Source organism: Peromyscus eremicus, chromosome 10 (assembly GCF_949786415.1).
Source record: "Peromyscus eremicus chromosome 10, PerEre_H2_v1, whole genome shotgun sequence".
Lineage (NCBI taxonomy): Eukaryota > Metazoa > Chordata > Mammalia > Rodentia > Cricetidae > Peromyscus > Peromyscus eremicus.
In genome coordinates, this window is record NC_081426.1 from 96,277,771 (window position 1) to 96,296,596 (window position 18,826).

General features: G+C 37.5%; 1 protein-coding gene across 12 annotated transcripts in view; it reads left to right on the top strand.

Moving 5' to 3' along the window:
* The window catches only part of Mtf2 (metal response element binding transcription factor 2), a 57,637-nt gene that overhangs the window by 18,818 nt on the left and 19,993 nt on the right, over positions 1 to 18,826 (top strand). For all 12 annotated transcript variants that reach the window (XR_009381682.1, XR_009381683.1, XR_009381681.1 and 9 more), the window contains 11 exons: positions 2,745 to 2,840; positions 3,067 to 3,167; positions 3,540 to 3,688; positions 6,405 to 6,500; positions 7,777 to 7,845; positions 8,781 to 8,904; positions 11,989 to 12,056; positions 13,872 to 14,042; positions 17,325 to 17,430; positions 17,582 to 17,634; positions 17,742 to 17,846. Coding sequence is in view for 3 of the 12 variants with exons in the window: in XM_059274939.1 (XP_059130922.1) it covers positions 2,745 to 2,840; positions 3,067 to 3,167; positions 3,540 to 3,688; positions 6,405 to 6,500; positions 7,777 to 7,845; positions 8,781 to 8,904; positions 11,989 to 12,056; positions 13,872 to 14,042; positions 17,325 to 17,430; positions 17,582 to 17,634; positions 17,742 to 17,846 (1,138 nt within the window). In the remaining 9 variants the exon portion in view is untranslated. The remainder of the gene's footprint in view (positions 1 to 2,744; positions 2,841 to 3,066; positions 3,168 to 3,539; positions 3,689 to 6,404; positions 6,501 to 7,776; positions 7,846 to 8,780; positions 8,905 to 11,988; positions 12,057 to 13,871; positions 14,043 to 17,324; positions 17,431 to 17,581; positions 17,635 to 17,741; positions 17,847 to 18,826) is intronic.

Consider the following 18,826-nt stretch of genomic DNA (forward strand, 5'->3'; position numbering starts at 1 on the left):
CCACCCTGTGGTGGTATTGTGTTCCCCAAAATATTGTGCTCCCTAATAAACTTATCTGGGGTCAGAGACAGAACAGCCACAATATTAAACATAGAGGATAGGCAGTGGTAGCACACGCCTTTAATCCTAGCATTCCAGAGTCAGAAATCCATCTGGATCTCTGTGTGTTCAAGGATACAGCCAAGCATGGTGACTCACGCCTTTAATCCCAGAAAGTGAGCCTTTAATCCCAGGGAGTGATGGCAGAAAGCAGAAAGATAATATAAGGCGTGAGGATCAGAAACTAGAAGCATTTACTGGTAAAGCTTTTAGGCTTTTGAGCACTAGTTCAGCTGAGATCCATTCGGATGAGATCACAAAGGCTTCCAGTCTGAAGGAAACAGGACCAGCTGAGGAACTGGCGAGGTGAGGTGGCTGTGGCTTGTTCTGCTTCTCTGATCTTCCAGCACTCACCCCAATAACTAGCTTCAGGTTTGATTTTATTAATAAGAACTTTTAAGATTCCTGCTACACTACCCCCCACCTGAGCTGGGTTTACAAGTATTTGTATCTATGACTACTGGGATCTGAACTCATACTTGCGGTTGAAGAGCAAGTGTTCTTAACCACTGAACTATCTTCTGCCCAGCATTTTGGTATTACTAAGCTGAAAAAGCTAAGACTTTGTAGATGGCTTAATCTGTAGTAAGGAAGACCATGTGCAATGGTCCAGGAATCTTGTAAATTTGATATTAAAAAAGGTATACTTGGATTTCACAAGTAAAGATAATTCCCAGGTTCCTTAGGTTCATTTCTTGAGGTGAATACATACAGTTTATTGGATTAATAACTCCTTTTCTGCAGAATTGCCTTCTTCTTCACCAGTCCACATGGATATAGTGGGGGTCATCTTAGGCACCTACTCCTGGCTGGAGCTATACAGCCCTTTCTTGTGAAACAGCACATTTAGCATGAGAAGGCTAAGCTCAGATTGACTACTCTCTATCTATGGCTGTAAGCCTAGGAATTATGGAACAAGTCCCACTAGGTATATCAGGAAACAAAATTTGGAAGGGACAGAAGACCTAAATAAATAGTCAATGCTACAAACAAAATTATAATTGGTACCTTCTACGTTACCTGTATGTTATAAAGATATAGTAAAGCAAATTTATTTTCTTTCACTAGATGGAATGTTATGCAGCTATTAGGAGTTATGGTTTTGAAAACTGGCTGTGTGAAAATGCTCTGGTAGAAGAAATATTACCGTGTATTGGGAGACCGAGGCTGAAATAATGTGACAAGCATTCAAGGCAAACCCTGGGCTACATAGTGAGTTGCAGGCCAGTTTGGGATATATAGTAGGACCTTGTCTCAAGAAAATCACCAAACAAAGTTAAGGGTTTTTTTTTTTGTTTGTTTTTTTATTTTTTCCTCCCTCTTTCTTTCTTTCTTTCTTTCTTTCTTTCTTTCTTTCTTTCTTTCTTTCTTTCTTTCTTTCTTTCTTTCTTTTTCTGTTTTTTTGAGACAGGGTTTCTCTGTGTAGCCTTGGCAATCCTGGAACTAGCTCTGTAGACTAGGCTGGCCTTGAACTCACAGAGAGCAACCTGCCCTGGTCTTTTGAGTGCTGGGATTAAAAGTGTGTGCCATACACCTGGCCTTGAAGTGTCCAGTTCATTCCTCCAGACAGTTTTTTTCTGTGTGACCCTGATTGTCCTGGAATTCAGTCTGTAGACCAGGCTGGCCATGAACCCTGAGATTCACCTGCCTCTGCCTCTCAAGTGCTGAGACTTAAGGCATGCACCACCACTGCCCAGAGAAGGTTTGCTTTGTTTTGTTTTGAGACAGGGTTCCTCTGTGTAACCTTGGCTGTTCTAGAACTAGCTCTGTAGACCAGGCTGGCCTGGAACTCACAGAACTCCACCTGTCTCAACCTCTCTGAGTGCTGGGATCAAATGTGTGTTCCACTACCACCCACCTGAGAAGGGGTTTTTTTTGGTCTTTTTTTGTTATTGTTGTTTTGTTTTGTTTTTCAAAGCAGTCCTGGCTGTCCTGGAACTCACTCTGTAGACCAGGTAGGCTGGTTTTTTTTTTTTTTTTTTTTTTTTTTTTTTTTTTTTTTAAAGAGTTGTAGTGGTACTTGATTTAAATCCAGCACTGGGGAGGTACAGGCAAACAGATCTTTGAGTTTGAGGCCAGTTTGGTCTATAGATCAGTTTCCAGGATAGTCAGGGCTACACAGAGAAAACATGTCTCCAAAAAAAAAAAAAAAAAAGCTAAGGAAACAGTAATTTCTTTCTTAGGTGACACATATAACTAATTGGCACTTCCAATTTTTGTTGCAGTAGAATTCTCTTCAGGTATATTATTAAACACTATATTTCTAGACTTCAGCCACGAAATACTTGGTATCCAGCCTCTTTCATAATTAGTAAAAAGAACTGTTCTTAAGACCAGAAAGGGAGCATATAACTTCCTTGCCTATTCCCTGTGGTCTCATGATACTAATGTATAAGATGAGTGAATACATGAACCTGAGTAGATGTGCATTCTATAGAGTAGTTCTAGTGTTAATAAATCTCTTCCAGTGTCTTAGTTTGGGTTTTATTGCTGTGAAGAGACACCGTGACCACAACTCTTATAAAAGAAAACAATAAACAGTTCTGAAGTTTATTGTCACGGTGGGAAGGCCATATGGCTACACTGAGTCATAAAAGTTCTGTGAAATTCTTCATGACTGTTTAATGTTGCTTTTCATATTTCAGGAGCCACTGGGAGTGGGGAAATGGTCTGTACAATATGTCAAGAAGAGTATTCAGAAGCTCCCAATGAAATGGTTATATGTGATAAGTGTGGTCAAGGTAACCATTCATTCTTCTTAGTTTTATAAAATACCGAATGAGCCTATTGAAGATTAATGACTGTAAATACTTGTCTTGCTAGTTTGAAACTGTATCGCAAGATCTATTTATCATTTATAATGTAGGGAACAACAAAACTAAAACTAAAATACCTTCTTGAAAATTTTATGTTCTGCAGTATTTGTTAATAAAATAGAATTTGCTTTATGCTTTTTTTGATATTAAGGGTATCATCAGTTGTGTCACACACCTCATATTGATTCGAGTGTGATTGATTCAGATGAAAAATGGCTCTGTCGACAGTGTGTTTTTGCAACAACAACAAAGGTATCTTTTAAAGTGTTTTGGGCTAAAGCCCTAAATGGAATTTGTAAGGCATTATCATTGAAATGACTGTGTACGTTGGAAAGTTTGTTCTGAATGAAATTAGCAGCTAATGCTGGTTAGAAAAAATTACTGTTTTAATAATAATCCTTAAATGGCTTGCAGTTATTTGTACTTTCTGATAGTGGTGTGGGGATTGGGACAAAAAAATAAATATATTACTAATAACAGATCAGACAATAGGATATCATAGAAATTTAGAATGGAAATTATTTCAGAAGTGTCAGGCATTTTTAAATTATAGAGTTATTAATTAGAAAATTTGGTTAAAAATTTGACCTTCACTTTTTCAAATGTTTTCCCTCTAATATATAGAGGGGTGGTGCGCTTAAGAAAGGACCAAATGCCAAAGCATTGCAAGTCATGAAGCAGACCTTACCCTATAGTGTGGCAGACCTTGAGTGGGATGCAGGTCATAAAACCAATGTCCAGCAGTGTTACTGCTATTGTGGAGGCCCTGGAGAGTAAGTAAACACAGTTATCTAAATGTCCTTTGAAGTGATTTTTGCTAATGCACATTATCTTTTTTCTTTTTTAAAAAACTTTATGAAGACCTCTTTTTCATGTTTTGAGACGTGGTCTACTGTATATACTTCCAAATTGACCTCAAATTCTGCAGGCCTTTTCAAGAGCACTAGGATTACAGGTGCTTACTACCATGCTTGGTTTGACTTATTATGACTGACTGAGGTGTAAGAATGAATTGCAAATGTATGAAAGAGTCAGTTAAAATAAAAACTCTGAGGAAATACCATTCCTGTTTTTCTTTTTTTCTCCTCTTCCTTCCCATCCTCTCTTTCCTCTTCCCTCCTCCCTCTTCTTTCTTGCTTACGTCAGACATGACATTAAAATAAATTATGGAGGAAAATGTGTGCTGTAGAGGCCCAGTTTGCCACTTTGGAGTGTGAAGTTTACTCGGTTCATTAGATGTTATATTTAATGTGATTACACGTTTAAAAATTGGTATGCTTAAAATTTAAAAATTTAAATATGCTTAATATTATTTGAATGAGTAATTAAGAGAGATTTTAGTTAAATGATGGAGTCCAGATGAGGCTTTTACTAAAGAAATATTCTATCCAGGTACTAGAGAGCCATACTTGGGAGTCTTATGTTTATTTTAAAAGATTTTAAATTTTGTATATGTGGATTTGTTTGTATATGGATCATGTGCACATGAGTGCAGTGCTTTCAGAGGTCAGAGAGGACATTGGATCCCAGAGAGGATCTGAGTTGAGTTCTCAGCAACCACACTGGGTGACTCACAACCAGCCACCTTTAACTCTACTTCCAGAGGATCCAACACCCTTTTCTGGGCTTTGTGGGCAACTGCACTCAACATGTGTATAGCCACATACAGGCACATAAATAAAAAATATAGGGACTAGAGGGGTGATGTGGCACACACCTTTAATCCCAGTGCTTGGGAGGCAGAGGCAGGCAGATCTCTGTGAGTTCAAGGCCAGCCTGGGCTACAGTGAGTTCTAGAACAGCCAAGGCTACCCAGAGAAACCCCGTCTCGAAAAACAAACTAACAAACAAACGGACTGCAGAGATGGCTTGGTGATTAAGAGAATTTACTGCTCTTGCAGAGGACCTGGGTTCATTCCTAGTACCCACTGGCAGCTCACTACTACTTGTAACTCTAGTTCTGGGGCGGGGCAATCTGGTACCTTCTCTGGCCTCTGCAAAGCATTGCATATACATGATGCATATACAGTGAAGCAGGCAACCACACATACACATAAATTAAAAAAAAAGCCACCTAAGAGCCAGGCCTGGTGGCACATGTCTGTAGTTGTATTTACTCAGGAGGCTGAAGAAGGCTGTCTGCTTCAGCATAGGACAGTGGCTCTCAACCTTCCTAATGCTGTGACCTTTAATATGGTTTCTTATGTTATGGTGACCCCCAACCATAAAATTAATTTTGTTGCCACTTCATAACTAATTTTGGTACTCTTATGAATCATAATGTAAATGTCTGTGTTTATGGATGGTCTTTGGTGACCTCTGTGAAAGCATCGTTTAACAACCCCTAAGGAGTTGGAACCCGCAGGTTGAGAACCCCTGGCCTAGAAGTTTGAAACTCACCTGTGCAGCATAAGACCTCAAAATGATAAAAAAAAGAAAAGAAAAGAGGGCCGAGGTTATAGCTCAACTGTAAGAGTGCCTGGTCTAGCAGGCTTGAAGTCCTGGATTTGATTCCTAGCACCTCATGAATTGGGTGAAGTGGTAATTCATCTTAGTACTAGAGAGGTGTGAGGGACCCAGTTTTGAGGTCATCTTCAATTTTGAGGCTAGCCTGGGATATGTCTCCAAAAAACAAAAACCAAAGAAAAACAACAATCAAAATAAAAAGTGCTGTCTGGGTGTGCAGCTCATTGGTATAGTGTGTAACGACCTGAATTAGATCTCACTACAAAAAGCAAAAACCCCTGAATCTTGTGATTTGAGAGAGATCAAAGGCATTATTGACTTGAAATATTAGTTATGCTTAAAGAGCATATACATTCCCATATAGAAGAGGAAGGATGAAATAATTGATATTATAAACCTTTTTGGGGAAAAATTAATACTAAGTATATCAGAAATTAATAACTACTTTAAAAAAAGTTATTATGTATGCAATATTCCATCTGCGTGTATGACTGCAAGCCAGAAGAGGGCACCAGATCTCATCACCAGATAGTTGTGAGCCACCACGTGGCTGCTGGGAATTGAAGTTAGGAACTCTGAAAGAGCAGGTAGTGCCCTTAACCTCTGAGCCATCTCTTCGGCCGAAATGTAGTACTTTTATCAGAACTCTTTTGGTTATTATATAATGCAGTATTTTTTTTTTTTAAAAGAACCCTTGCCTTATCAATAAGTAGTAATTTAGCCTGACAGTAGTGGTGCACATCTGTAATCTCAGCTCTGGAGAGGTCAGGAGGGTTGTGAGTTGGAGGCCAGTCTTGAATTATATAGTGGGATATTTAAAAAAAAGTATTAATTTGGCTGGGCGGTGGTGGCACACGCCTTTAGTCCCAGCACTTGGGAGGCAGAGGCAGGTGGATCTCTGTGAGTTCGAGGCCAGCCTGGGCTACAGAGCGAGATCCAGGACAGGCTCCAAAGCTACACAGAGAAACCCTGTCTTGGGGAAAAAAAAAAAAAAAGTATTAATTTGCACTTTTTCTTTGGCAGCTGGTATTTAAAGATGTTGCAGTGTTGCAAATGTAAGCAGTGGTTTCATGAGGCTTGTGTGCAATGCCTTCAAAAGCCAATGCTGTTTGGAGATAGGTAAGAAGAACATTTGAATTTCAATGATTGGTTTGTCATGGTTGCTTTGTAGTTGTGGTTATTTCGAAGTTTCAGATTTCCAAATATAATTTTGACAGTGATGTGTAAAGGGATCAACTCAGGAAAATACTGAACAGTAAACATGCTTCATATATACTTTCTATGCTTTTGAATATTATTCTGGAAAGCTTTTAAGCATTGTCTCGGTGTTTACATTTGTCTTTATTACTCTACAGTTCTCTAAACTATTCTTATCCTTCCTTCGGGAATCTCAAAGGACGTACAAATCGTATATTAAGTTTAAAAACTTGTGAAAGCAGATAGAGTGTCCTTTTTATGTCAGGATATTAGGGTAGGACAATTGAGCTCTAGGAAGAAAAATTAAGACTGATCAGTAAAGCTGACTTACTGATCTCTCATATTAATTTTTGGTTTAAATCTTAGTGTATGTAAAAATTACTGTCTTTTTGACTTTGGTGTGCTTTTGAATTTATTTTACAGGTAATTTTGAACATTGAGTGAAATAATGCTTATAGAAATAGCCATCATAGATTTTGGCACATATAAGCTATTATTGTGAATACTGGTGAATCTGTCAACTTCAGAATTCTCTAATGGTTAAAGAAATTGTCCCTTACCCCCAGACAGGAGTTTTAACCATTATTGTTGTTACTGTCATAATTGAAATTACATTTTTGATTTGTGTATCAGTCCTTACATTATGAAGCCTTATATCATTTGCTGAATATTGGCTGTAATTGTTAACTAGTTTATATTTACCTTTGAATACTTAAAACTTTGAGCTTTTTCCACCATCTTTCCGCGCCATCACCATGGTGTGCATGAATGTCCTGGCTGATGCCCTCAAGAGCATCAACAATGCTCCAAAGTCATCGTTAGGTTCCTAACTGTGATGATGAAGCATGGTTACATTGTTGAGTTTGAAATCACTGATGACCACAGAGCTGGGAAAATCGTCATGAACCTCCCAGGCAGGTTGAACAAGTGTGGGGTGAGAAGCCCTAGATTTGATGTGCAACTCAAAGATCTAGAAAAAGGGCAGAACAATCTGCTCCCATCCCGTCAGCTTGGCTTCACTGTACTGACAACCTCAGCTGGCATCATGGACCATGGAGAAGAAAGATGAAAACACACAGGAGGAAAAGTCCTGGGATTCTTTTTCTAGAGATGTAAAACACATTAATGAAAAGCCTCCATGGACTGTGAAAAACACAACAAAAAACAACTTTTTTTTTTTTCTTTTTCCTTTCTTTAGGTTTTATACATTTATTTGCTCTGTCTGCAGTTCTGGACCAGAATACCTCAAACGTCTACCATTACAGTGGTAAGCATGAACTTTTCTATTTTTTTAAGAAGTGCCATATCATATAAAACCTTTCACATGAAAAGTATATAAAATTTTGTTCTCTGTACCTGGCTTTTACTTCTTTTATTAATCCTCAAGGCTTATGCCACCTTTACCAGGATTATCCATTTTATTGTTATGTTAATAACGCTGTTCATTATAGAAGGGTATATATAAATGCTTTCAGTTGTCTTTTATACTTTTAAGTTCTTTGTGTTTTCAGCTTTTTATGCCTTCAGAGTGTCACAAGAGAAGCAGATAAAAATAATATAACAGTTTCTGCTTTGGTGTAGTAATTTTTTGTGGTAAATGTGAAGAATTTTGGAGATCTAATGTGTATATTAAAATTTTACAAATTTTTATTGAGCTTTACATACTTAAGAACAGATGATGCCTTGACTCATGCAGATGGTACCAGGCCCAGTAATGAACAGTCCGCTTTGTAGTGAAACACCGTGATCTTAATTATCAGTCATTTTCTCTTATAGCCAGATTTTTTTTTTTTCTTTTTCGAGACTGAGTCTCTCTGGGTAGTCCTGGCTGTCCTGAAACTTCCTCTGTAGACCACACTAGCCTTGAACTCAGAGAGCTGCCTGCCTCTGCCTCTGCCTCTGCCTCCTGAGTGCTGGGATTAAAAGCATGTGCCACCACAGCCTGGTGCCAGATCTTTTTTTAATTCATTTAAGAAGTAGTTTGAGTATGTTTTAGTTTATAATTATTTCATATAAGCTAATATTTTCCACTTTCTTCACATGTAACGTTTTTTTGTATTGTGACTATGATTTAGGTTATTGACTGCCTGTTCACCTAAGTATGTCACTTTGGTTTTATTACACTGGTTTTATTAAAAACTGATTTCTTAACAATAATCAAAAACACTGTTTTCGTATATTTTGATTATTTTTGGATTTCAGGGTAGATATAGCACACCTATGCCTTTACAACCTAAGTGTTATTCACAAGAAGAAATACTTTGACTCTGAACTTGAGCTTATGACATACATTAATGAAAACTGGGATAGATTGCACCCTGGAGAGGTATGTGATCTTAAAGCTGCTTGATGTCTTTTTTTTTTTTTTTTAAAGACAATGAAGACACATGAACAAGTCAGACAACTAAAGTTAAAACTTTTTTTTTAAGTTTTCTGAAGTAAGTTTGGAATATCACAACTAGCCCTTTTACTGTGTTATGTTCCTTGTCTTGGGAAACTTATACATGGTGGAAATAAATTATCTAATTCTTCCATATTCTGAAGTAAGAATCATTGTAGTTAAAGATAAGAAAAATTCTTTGTATTAGGTGTCTTATGTATAATTTCTCTTCCTTTTTCAGTTTCCTGTAGAAAAATCTTGAAGATGTAACCAGCATTCTTTCTCTCTTACATATCTCTAATGTCTAGGAATGCTGGGATCCACTTAGTAGTAGAATTAGTTGCAGAGTGACTTCTTCTGATGTCTCCTTTGCAAAGGGTTAGCTACCTGTGCTGGTACTGCAAACAGCTTTTGGAAAAGGAATGTAGAGCTGGATGTGGTGTGACATACCTGTAGTCCTAGCTGAGGGAGACTGAAGCTAGAGGACTGCTACAAACTGACGACCGATTGATGGCCAGTCTGCTACCAAGTGAGATCTTGTCTCAGAAAGAAAAACGGGGCTGTGCAGTGGTGGTCCCAATCAGAGCAGTACACAGAAAGACATCCTCAGCAACTGTGCCTACTTTAAAACTTTTTGTAACTATATCAGAAGATAACGATAGCTTTTTAAATTTTTATTTCTTTTGGATATAGCCTCATTGTATAACCCTAGCTTGTCTGGAGCTTTCTGTGCAGACCAGCTTGGCCTGAAACTTAGACAGTGATCTCTCTGCCTCCCAAGTGCTAACTTTTAGGTCACCATACCTGCTTAATAATTGATAGTTTTATGTTTTTTTTCCTCATCTTTATGACTATCATATGTAGCTAGTAGAGTTTAAGTTAGTTCTATGTTTTGAAATATTTTCTTTGGGACAATAAAAACATTTAATACAACAATATTAAATTTGACATAATAGGAAAGTTACTTTTAATGTTTTTTAGTTGAAGTGTTTATATTAGATTACTTTGGGGTTTAACATAAGATACTAATGGATTCTGAACTCTGCCTGATACCAGTTTTTTTGATTCCTACTATGATTTTTAAATCTTTGATTTTTGAATAGCTCAATTCCTGTGAATTGTAGTCTTTCTGTGAAACTTTTTAAAACCTTAAACTACCAAGAATGACAAGAGGCTATAGGTAGTGTGGCCTTACTTCTGAGTAGAGAGAAAGGTGGAGGGAACTCAAGATACTGTGGAAGAAAGATGGCTGGTGATAATGGAGTGTAGTAGAAGTATATTTTTAAGTAAAAAAAGTCTCGCCAGGGAGTGGTGGCGCATGCCTTTAATTCCACCACTCAGGAGGCAGAGCCAGGTGGATTTCTGTGAGTTCGAGGCCAGCCTGGACTACAGAGTGAGATCCACGACAGGCACCAAAACTACATAGAGAAACCCTGTCTTGAAAAACCAAAAAAAAAAAAAAAGTCTCACTAACAGCAATATTTAGGACCTTAATTGTTATATATTAATATTGTATTGGTGTCAAAACCATAAATTGTTGTCAAAGAGTATGTTTTATTGAAGGAAGTGCTATATTTTACATAGTAGCATTTACATTTGTATAGAAATAACACAAGCCTGCTGGGCAGTGGTTGTGCACGCCTTTAATCTTGGCACTTGGGAGGCAGAGGCAGGCCGGTCTCTTGAGTTCAAGGCCAGCCTGGTCTACAGAGTGAGTTCTAGCACAGTCAAGGCTACACAGAGAAACCTTGCATGGAAAATAATTAATAGTAAATAAACAAACACCAGAGAAGCCCTGCATGGAAAATAAATAAATAATCAAACAAACAAATAAATGCCAGAAGTGTTATCTGGGCATGTGATCCTTTCCAAAGACTAATTAATATAACAGAGTTTAGGGTTAGGATGACTGTCTCCAGTCTGAGGTGCCTAGTGACAGGCTCCTATCTTAAAGGCATTACATTATTTGGAGTCACACGAAATGGTTTTACTTATGTTCCTAACATCGTTTATGTTAATTCGTCTATAAAACAGAGTTGGAATAATGACTTGTGAGTGTTTTCTAGCACCCATATTCTTTTTGGCAGATTGAGTTTCTCTATTACTTGATGTGTCTTTAGGCTTGGGAACTTCAACTGGTAAAAAACATGTTACTGTAAACTTACAAGCCAAGTATGGTATTTTAAATGTTTGTGGCTTTAATTTAAATTGGTTCTCTCTGTATTTCTCTGTCTTCCCCCCTCCCCCCATGCACATTATAAGAGGAGATAACCTTTAAATTTTGAAGAGAGGTACAGCGATGGGGAGGTGCTACTAAAACAAAATAGAACATCAAATATATAGATTTTTAAAAAGTGATTTGTGAAGTTGAAAAAGTGCTGAGATATTTGGGACCCACTAAAGTGTACAGTTGTGAAAATAACCCAGTTTCACAATGATTTTGTTGTTACTGTAGAGATTATTTAGAGATTATGTGTAACAGAGATATATTTCTCTAGGTCATAGAGTTATAAGAAATTGAATACAACTACTAATATATCAGTTTTGTAGTGTTTATAATGTGCAATTGCTTCACAGAAATGTTACAGTTCATGTAACAAAACTGTCAAAATTAATATAAAGTTTAAACTTTCCTCTTGTAACTTAAAAAGTAAGTCTTGAGGTTGAATGGAATTAGGTAGGTCACATAGTGTCAGTGAGGACACAGAATAGAAGTTAGGTCTTCTGAACACAAATCAGTATACTTTTTTTTCTTTTCTTTTCTTTTCTTTTTTTTTTTTTTGGTTTTTTCAAGACAGGGTTTCTCTGTGTAGTTTTGCGCCTTTCCTGGAACTCACTTGGTAGCCCAGGCTGGCCTCAAACTCACAGAGATTCGCCTGCCTCTGACTCCCGAGTGCTGGAATTTTAGGTGTACGCCATCACTGCCTGGCTCAGAATACTTTTCTTTGCATCCTATAGCTCTGTCTAGCACTTGTATATTACTAATGAATGAAATTATAGTATGTTAAATTGTTTCTTAATACTTCACAGCTGGCAGACACACCCAAATCTGAAAGATATGAGCATGTTCTGGAGGCATTAAATGATTACAAGACCATGTAAGTGGATTTATTTTACATATCCCCATGAGGGAGATAGTGTAAAGAGAAAGGGCATTAAGAATTTTGGGATTGGTGTATGGAAAAAGTACATACCATTCTAAATGTTTAATGTCCTAGTCTCTTTTGGTCAAAGTAAAGCAGGGATTCTAGGAGGCTGGGAAGGAAAGAGTAATACTTCTGAGAAGGGGTGGTGGGAAGCATGCCAATATTCGGAGGGGCTGGATTTAGTCTGTTCTCCTGAAGAGTCATTTTTCAGTAATAACTTACTCTGTAATGCAAAATAGTGGAGATAAAGTGAAATCTTGTTAGCTAGTGGGAATACACAAAGAAATGGAGGGTCTCTTTAAGATTGGTTATTGCTATTAGTCAGTTCCTGAGAAGTAGTAGTGTTGATGAGTGATGATCCACTGATAAGATCTTATGTTCTTGTACAGACCACCCTCCTTCCTCCTTTAAAATCAGCATGTCTGCATTTCTTGAAAATATTTTCCAAATGCCAAAGAAATTTTTATAAATGTATGTATGCAACTCCCACACAGTTACAGTGTATTATAAAAGTTTTGGTTTTGCCAAGTTGTTGTTTTGAACTTGACAGTTATTTTCTTATTAGATATGTTTTAATTACTTATAACTAGATGTTTAAATTAGCTTGAAAAAGTATAAGGTAATTGAGTAGTTAATTGTACTGATAAAATATTGTTTGAATCAATTCTTAATTCCACCTTAAAGTATCAGAAATACATCTGTTACTGGTAGACATGAGAGCTGCACATTCTTAAAGGTGCATAAAAGTGAAGAACATTTCAAACAACTGACTGATGGAGGTTTTTTGGCCAGGAAGGCTCTGGTAGAGTTAAGGTACATGGAAATGTTTGGTTACAAAAATCTTAAAGACTAAAGGTAGGCCAGGGGAGAGTGTTTTTCAGAGGCCTAAGCCTATACTAACACTTACAGGGTCTAAATTGCTTTCAACTTGATATCTGGCCTTCTATATACTCATTTTATCTTTTGAGTCTTTAGAGATGGCCTCTTTTAAAAAGTTATTTCTGGTCAGATTTTGTGTGCTACAAATATACTCTGAAATAGAATTTATTAGGACTAAATACTTTTTTTTTTTTTAGGTTTTTTGAGACAGGGTTTCTCTGTGTAGCTTTGCGCCTTTCCTGGATCTTGCTCTGTAGACCAGGCTGGCCTCGAACTCACAAAGATCCGCCTGCCTCTGCAATCCAAGTGTTGGGATTAAAGGCGTGCACCACCACCGCCTGGTGGGACTAAATACTTTATGAAGTTAGTTATTTAATTATTAATTTAGATGCAGGGTATTGGTGTATGATCAGGCTGGCCCAAGGTCCTGGGTTCAGAGCCAGAAGCAGGACTATAAGGTCAAGCACTGAAGAGGTTGAGGCAGGAGAATCATGCATTCAAGGCCAGTTCACCTTCATAATGAGACCCTGTCTCATAACAGGAGTAACCACAAAAACCTGAATTCAGATAATCCTCCCAGCTTGGTTTCCCTTGTACTGGGACTGTAGGTGTCTGTTATCACACCTAATCCAGAAGCCATATTTGGAAGAAGGTGACCGTGAAACTTTTCTCTATTCTTGTCCCTCTCCCTTCCACCTATGATAGCCTGTAGATCAGAATCTATAGCCTGCTCTGGGGTAGATAAGAATCAAGGAAATCAAGGGGAAAATACTTTTGTGGTATGGGTAGCTTTTTATTCATAAGGGCCTGTATCTGAAAGTTGTAAGTTAGGTCTTCCATGTATATGTGCAGTTTTTAAAATTTTAGTAAATTTTTTTAAAAATTTAGGTTTATGTCTGGGAAAGAAATAAAGAAGAAGAAGCATTTGTTTGGGTTGCGAATTCGTGTTCCTCCTGTGCCACCAAATGTGGCTTTCAAAGCAGAGAAAGAACCTGAAGGAACATCTCATGAATTTAAAATTAAAGGCAGAAAGGCATCCAAACCTGTATCTGATTCAAGGTAAAAGTTGATCTGTGGCGTAGTGTTCTCTTAGCTTATCTGAGACTGCATATGTGTGTTATATGGTCGTATTAGAGCATGTGAAAGTGGCCCAGTGACCTGGACAATTCCCCAACTCCAGATCCACCTCATGATTTCCTTCTTAGACAAGGTAAGAAAATGTGATGTTAGATATTTATTTATTTATTTTAGGCTTTTGGCATTCAAAGAATAGACAGTTGATTTAAAGAAATAAAATATTTACATCTGTTGATTTACTTTTTATTCATTCATTCAGCACTTTAATCAGATGCCTTACTTTCTAGTGCTGAAGATATAATGACAAGACATACTTTTCCCTTTTCCTTGATGGGGTTACACTATAGTGAGGAAAATATGTAATAAACAAGTAAAATAATTGTTGATTATTCTGATGCCATTTAGAGTTAACACACTGTTTTAGACCCCACTGGGTCAGTAGAGATGGGAACAATGTTCTGAAAGAGGAGGCGTAAGGAAGGACTATATAAGGTAATATTGGAGACTTAATTTAGAGTAAGAGTATGAAGAATAAAGGGACAAAATACTCCAGGGTGCAGTACAGATGTGGAGGCCATGAGACATAGTCTAGAAATCCATAGAAAACTAGTTTGATATGAATGGGAACTAGAGAGTAAGGATTGGATATTTAAAAGATTGGGTTGGTCTTGATCATAGAGCAACTTGTAGATGGGGATCCCCTGTTCCCACCAAACAATGGTTGCCCTTTAAATGTAAGCAGACTTAATTTTCCTTAAAACAGTTATTTCGAAGGTAGTTCAGAGGTTAGAATAGAAGTAGGAAAAGATAAAGACTCATTTTGTCTGGATGAGATGCCTGCTTGGGCAGTGAAGTGGAATGAATAGGTTTTGGGAGAATTGATGAGATTTGCTACTGAACTAAATTTATGAGAAAATAGGATAAGTTAACAGATTCCAGATTTCCAGCTTGAGCAACTCATGGATGCTGGTTTGTTACCAGGATAAGAAAGAACATGATGGTGAGGTGGTGGGAGCATTTCCTGTTTCTGTTCATTGAGTCGAGATTCTTGTGATTCATATCTAAATGATATGTAAGTGACTTCTGTTTCTAAGGTCAGGATTGATGATATAAACTTAAAAGCTGATTTCTAAAGTTAGCATGAATAAAATGATCTAGGGAACAAGAAGAGAAGAGAATGGGATTGCAGATGGTGCCTGGATTTAGAAGTTTATAAAGTTGGAAAGTATAAAATAAACAAAGGAGATGAGAACAGCATGACCAGCATGGTAGAAGGAAACCAGGAGCTTTGATGTGACGAAAACCAAAAGAAGCTAATTGTTTCAATGATGGATAAATTAAATGATACTGGAAACTAGTAAAATGCAAGAGGAAAATGTTTACTGGATATTGTAACATCATGTTATTGGTGACCTTGACAAAAGTATTTTATTTAGAGTAGTAAAGATTGGACTGAGGTGAATGAAGTGTGACTGTATCTGCACTTCCTGATTTATGTATAAAAAATATGCTTCTCCTGCATGTCAGGGACACTAACATAGTCAAATAATAATGAAGATAATAAAGAGAAGAGGAATAGGAGGGAATTGAGAATCCTGAATTAGGCAGAAAAGAATGGAGAGGAAACTGTCATCAAAGCTGAGAAGTTTTACTGTAAAGTGAAGCAGACAAATGGATTGGCAGCTGAAGATGGGAATGATAGTAGAACATGACGGCTATTTTAGTAGTTAGGAAATAATTTGAATCCATTTTTGTGTACCAAGAGTGACCCAGTGGACAAGAAAAGATGAGTGTAGCACAGACTGAACCTCTCTGAGAGACCGAAGGGAAGGGTTCTGTCGCCTCAGTCTGAGAGTGGCTTTTGACAGCCGACGAAGCATCGTTCTGATTATAGGACTGTAGAAATTAGAGAGTAAAGTTATCGGCTGGAGTCTATTTTCTCAAGGAACTGTGAGGTGGAAGGTTGCTTGAAAGTGCTATATGCAGAGGAAAGTGTGGAATAGTTATGCTGGAGAGTAAGAAAAAGTCTTTACAAAACATTGGCCATACCTTATAGCTATTTTAAGGTTTTAATAGAGTACATACTACTGTATGGTTTAATTTAAAAGGGAAATGCTTATTCCTACCATTTTCCAATTTTATCTAACCCTTTACTATCATTTGCCATTATAGATTAGAAAAAAAGAATCCCACAAACGTCACATTGCTGTGATGATATTAGTAGGATGCTTCGTCTGTGGCAGTTCTCAGATTACCTTATGCTACTAAGAAGGACTCAGCTTCCTTCAAAGCATCCTGCCTTCCTTCTGGGCCCTATGTATACTCTGGTCCTCTTAAGGCTGAGCGTATTATTACTTTTAGTTCGGTGGTCCTCTTTACATTGTCTTTAGATGACCTTGTAAAAGTGTGTATTCCACCCGTCCTTGTCCTTAAGATCTTCTAGACCTACTTCTCTTTCCTAGTGTCATCCTTCCACTTGCATCCACTTTGAGTTTTTTCCTGGTTTTATCTTCTTTCCAGTCTACTATAGTAGTGTTGCTTTTCTGTTTGATTGCGTTTTCCTGATAACGTCCTCATGACTCGTTATTAGCTTTCTTGTATTTATTTGTGAAGGTCTGTGTTGTGAGCCCTTCGGCGCACAGGAAACATTCTGTATCCCTCTTATGTCCTTTCTGTAGCAGCTGTTGTTGATGGAGTCCGTATTCTTCATGTTGCTTTTTGTACCTGTTGTTCTCCTCCTCTTTCAGAGATACTCGTGGCTTTTGGACTTTCCCCCTTGGTATTGCTTGGTACTTTATGCTTTGAGAATGATTTTCTCGTTTGCTGTTTGACCTGTCAGTGGCCCTGTCCCCAGTATGGAAGATTTTATTTCTTGTTTATGTTCTGCTACCTTTGGCTTGATCCTGTTTCTGATGGTGTCACTCAAGAGTTTATATGTTTATATATCATATAAGAGATAGTATGTATGTGACTATATATTTAAAGATGAACTGAACTTTTGATAGATACTGAAATTTTAATACTGTTATTTTCACAAGACTGACTAATTTTGTAGTCATTTTTAGTAGTAAAATTTTTAAAAATCTAGCCAATTATGGCTATCTGGTGATTCATTATTTTTAAAATCGTGAAGTGATAAACATATATTAGAGTTATAGTAAAGAGAACACTTTTATGTAATTAAAGTTATTTAATTAGCTGTGTAAAGCCACTGTCCTTTTTACTTTATGCAAAGATTAAATGCAAACTGGCTTTCTGTTTCAGGGACGTAAGCAATGGGATAGAAAAAAAAGGAAAGAAGAAATCTGTAGGTCGTCCTCCTGGCCCATATACAAGAAAAATGATTCAGAAAACTGCTGAGCCACATTTGGTAAGAGGGTTTGTTTGTAAATGTTCTCAGTAAAGGCCTGTGTAATTATTGAGTGTTTTATTCCAGTTACAGCAGAACTGTCCTTTTAGTATGTTTTTTTTTCTTTCTTTAATTTTTTTTATTTTTTTTTTATTTTTTGGTAATTTTCCAGGATAAGGAATCAGTTTCAGAGAATTCTGCGTTGGATTTACCTTGTTCTATAGGGTAAATAGTTAATTTTCTTCTTTCCTAGGAATTTTCTTTGTCAGGGAATTAGTATTTCTATTGTTATGTAATATAGTTGTTATACCATTTAAATTCTTTTGTCTCAGGAGAACTGAGGGAATTGCACATTCATCCAGTACCTCAGATGTGGACTTCACGGGTGCTTCCAGTGCAAAAGAAACTACCTCATCTAGCATTTCCAGGCATTATGGGTAGGTATTTTATGTTCCTACTCTGGTTTTTTTCTTTTTCTTTTTTCTTTCTTTCTTTCTTTCTTTTTTTTTTTTCCCTGAGACAGGGTTTCTCTGTGTAGTTTTGGTGCCTTTCCTGGAACTCACTCTGTAGACCAGGCTGGCCTCGAACTCACAGAGATCCGCCTGGCTCTGCCTCCTGAGTGCTGGGATTAAAGGCGTGCGCCACCAATGCCCAGTCCTACTCTGGTTTTTTAAATTTATTTTATTTATTTTTTCGAGGCAGGTATGGAACTTGCTCTGTAGACCAGGCTGGCCTTAAACTCAGAGATTGGAACTGCCTGCCTCTGCCTTGAGTGCTGCATTTAAAAGTGTGTACCACCACTACCTGGCTTAGGTTTTTTTTTTAATTTTTAATAAAATTATTATTATTTTAAGTATAGTGAGGAGTTTTTCGGGGCGGGAGGTAGGGCGTTACTTACAGGACCGTAGGTGACTTAAAGGCAGCTGTGTTACTGTGAAGCATAGCTGACAACTCATAAAAGCGACGTCGTCGTCCCTGAAAGTCCCTGCACAACTTGTAGATAGCTCCAAAGGAGTCCCTCCCCGGGGATTTTTCACTGTCTGCATAACTAGGGAGGAGGCTTGTGAGTCTTGTAACTTTCTTTCTTTCTTTTTTTGAGAGAAGGGTTCCTCTGTAACAGTTCCTCTGGAACTTGCTCTGTAGACCAGACTGGCTTTGAACTCACAGATATCCATCTCACTCTGCCTCCTGAGTGAGTCTTGTAACTTTGTTTTCTCAGTCTTGTAAGTTACCTAAGAGTTTCCCTGCGTACTTTTTTAAAAACAGTTTACTTGTTTTTTCAAAATAAAAACTACATGTGCCAGGCAGTGGTGGCGCATGCCTTTTATCCAAGCACTCAGGAGGCAGAGGCAGGCAGATCTCTGTGAGTTTGAGGCCAGCCTGATCTACAGAATGAGTTCCAGGACAGACGAGACTA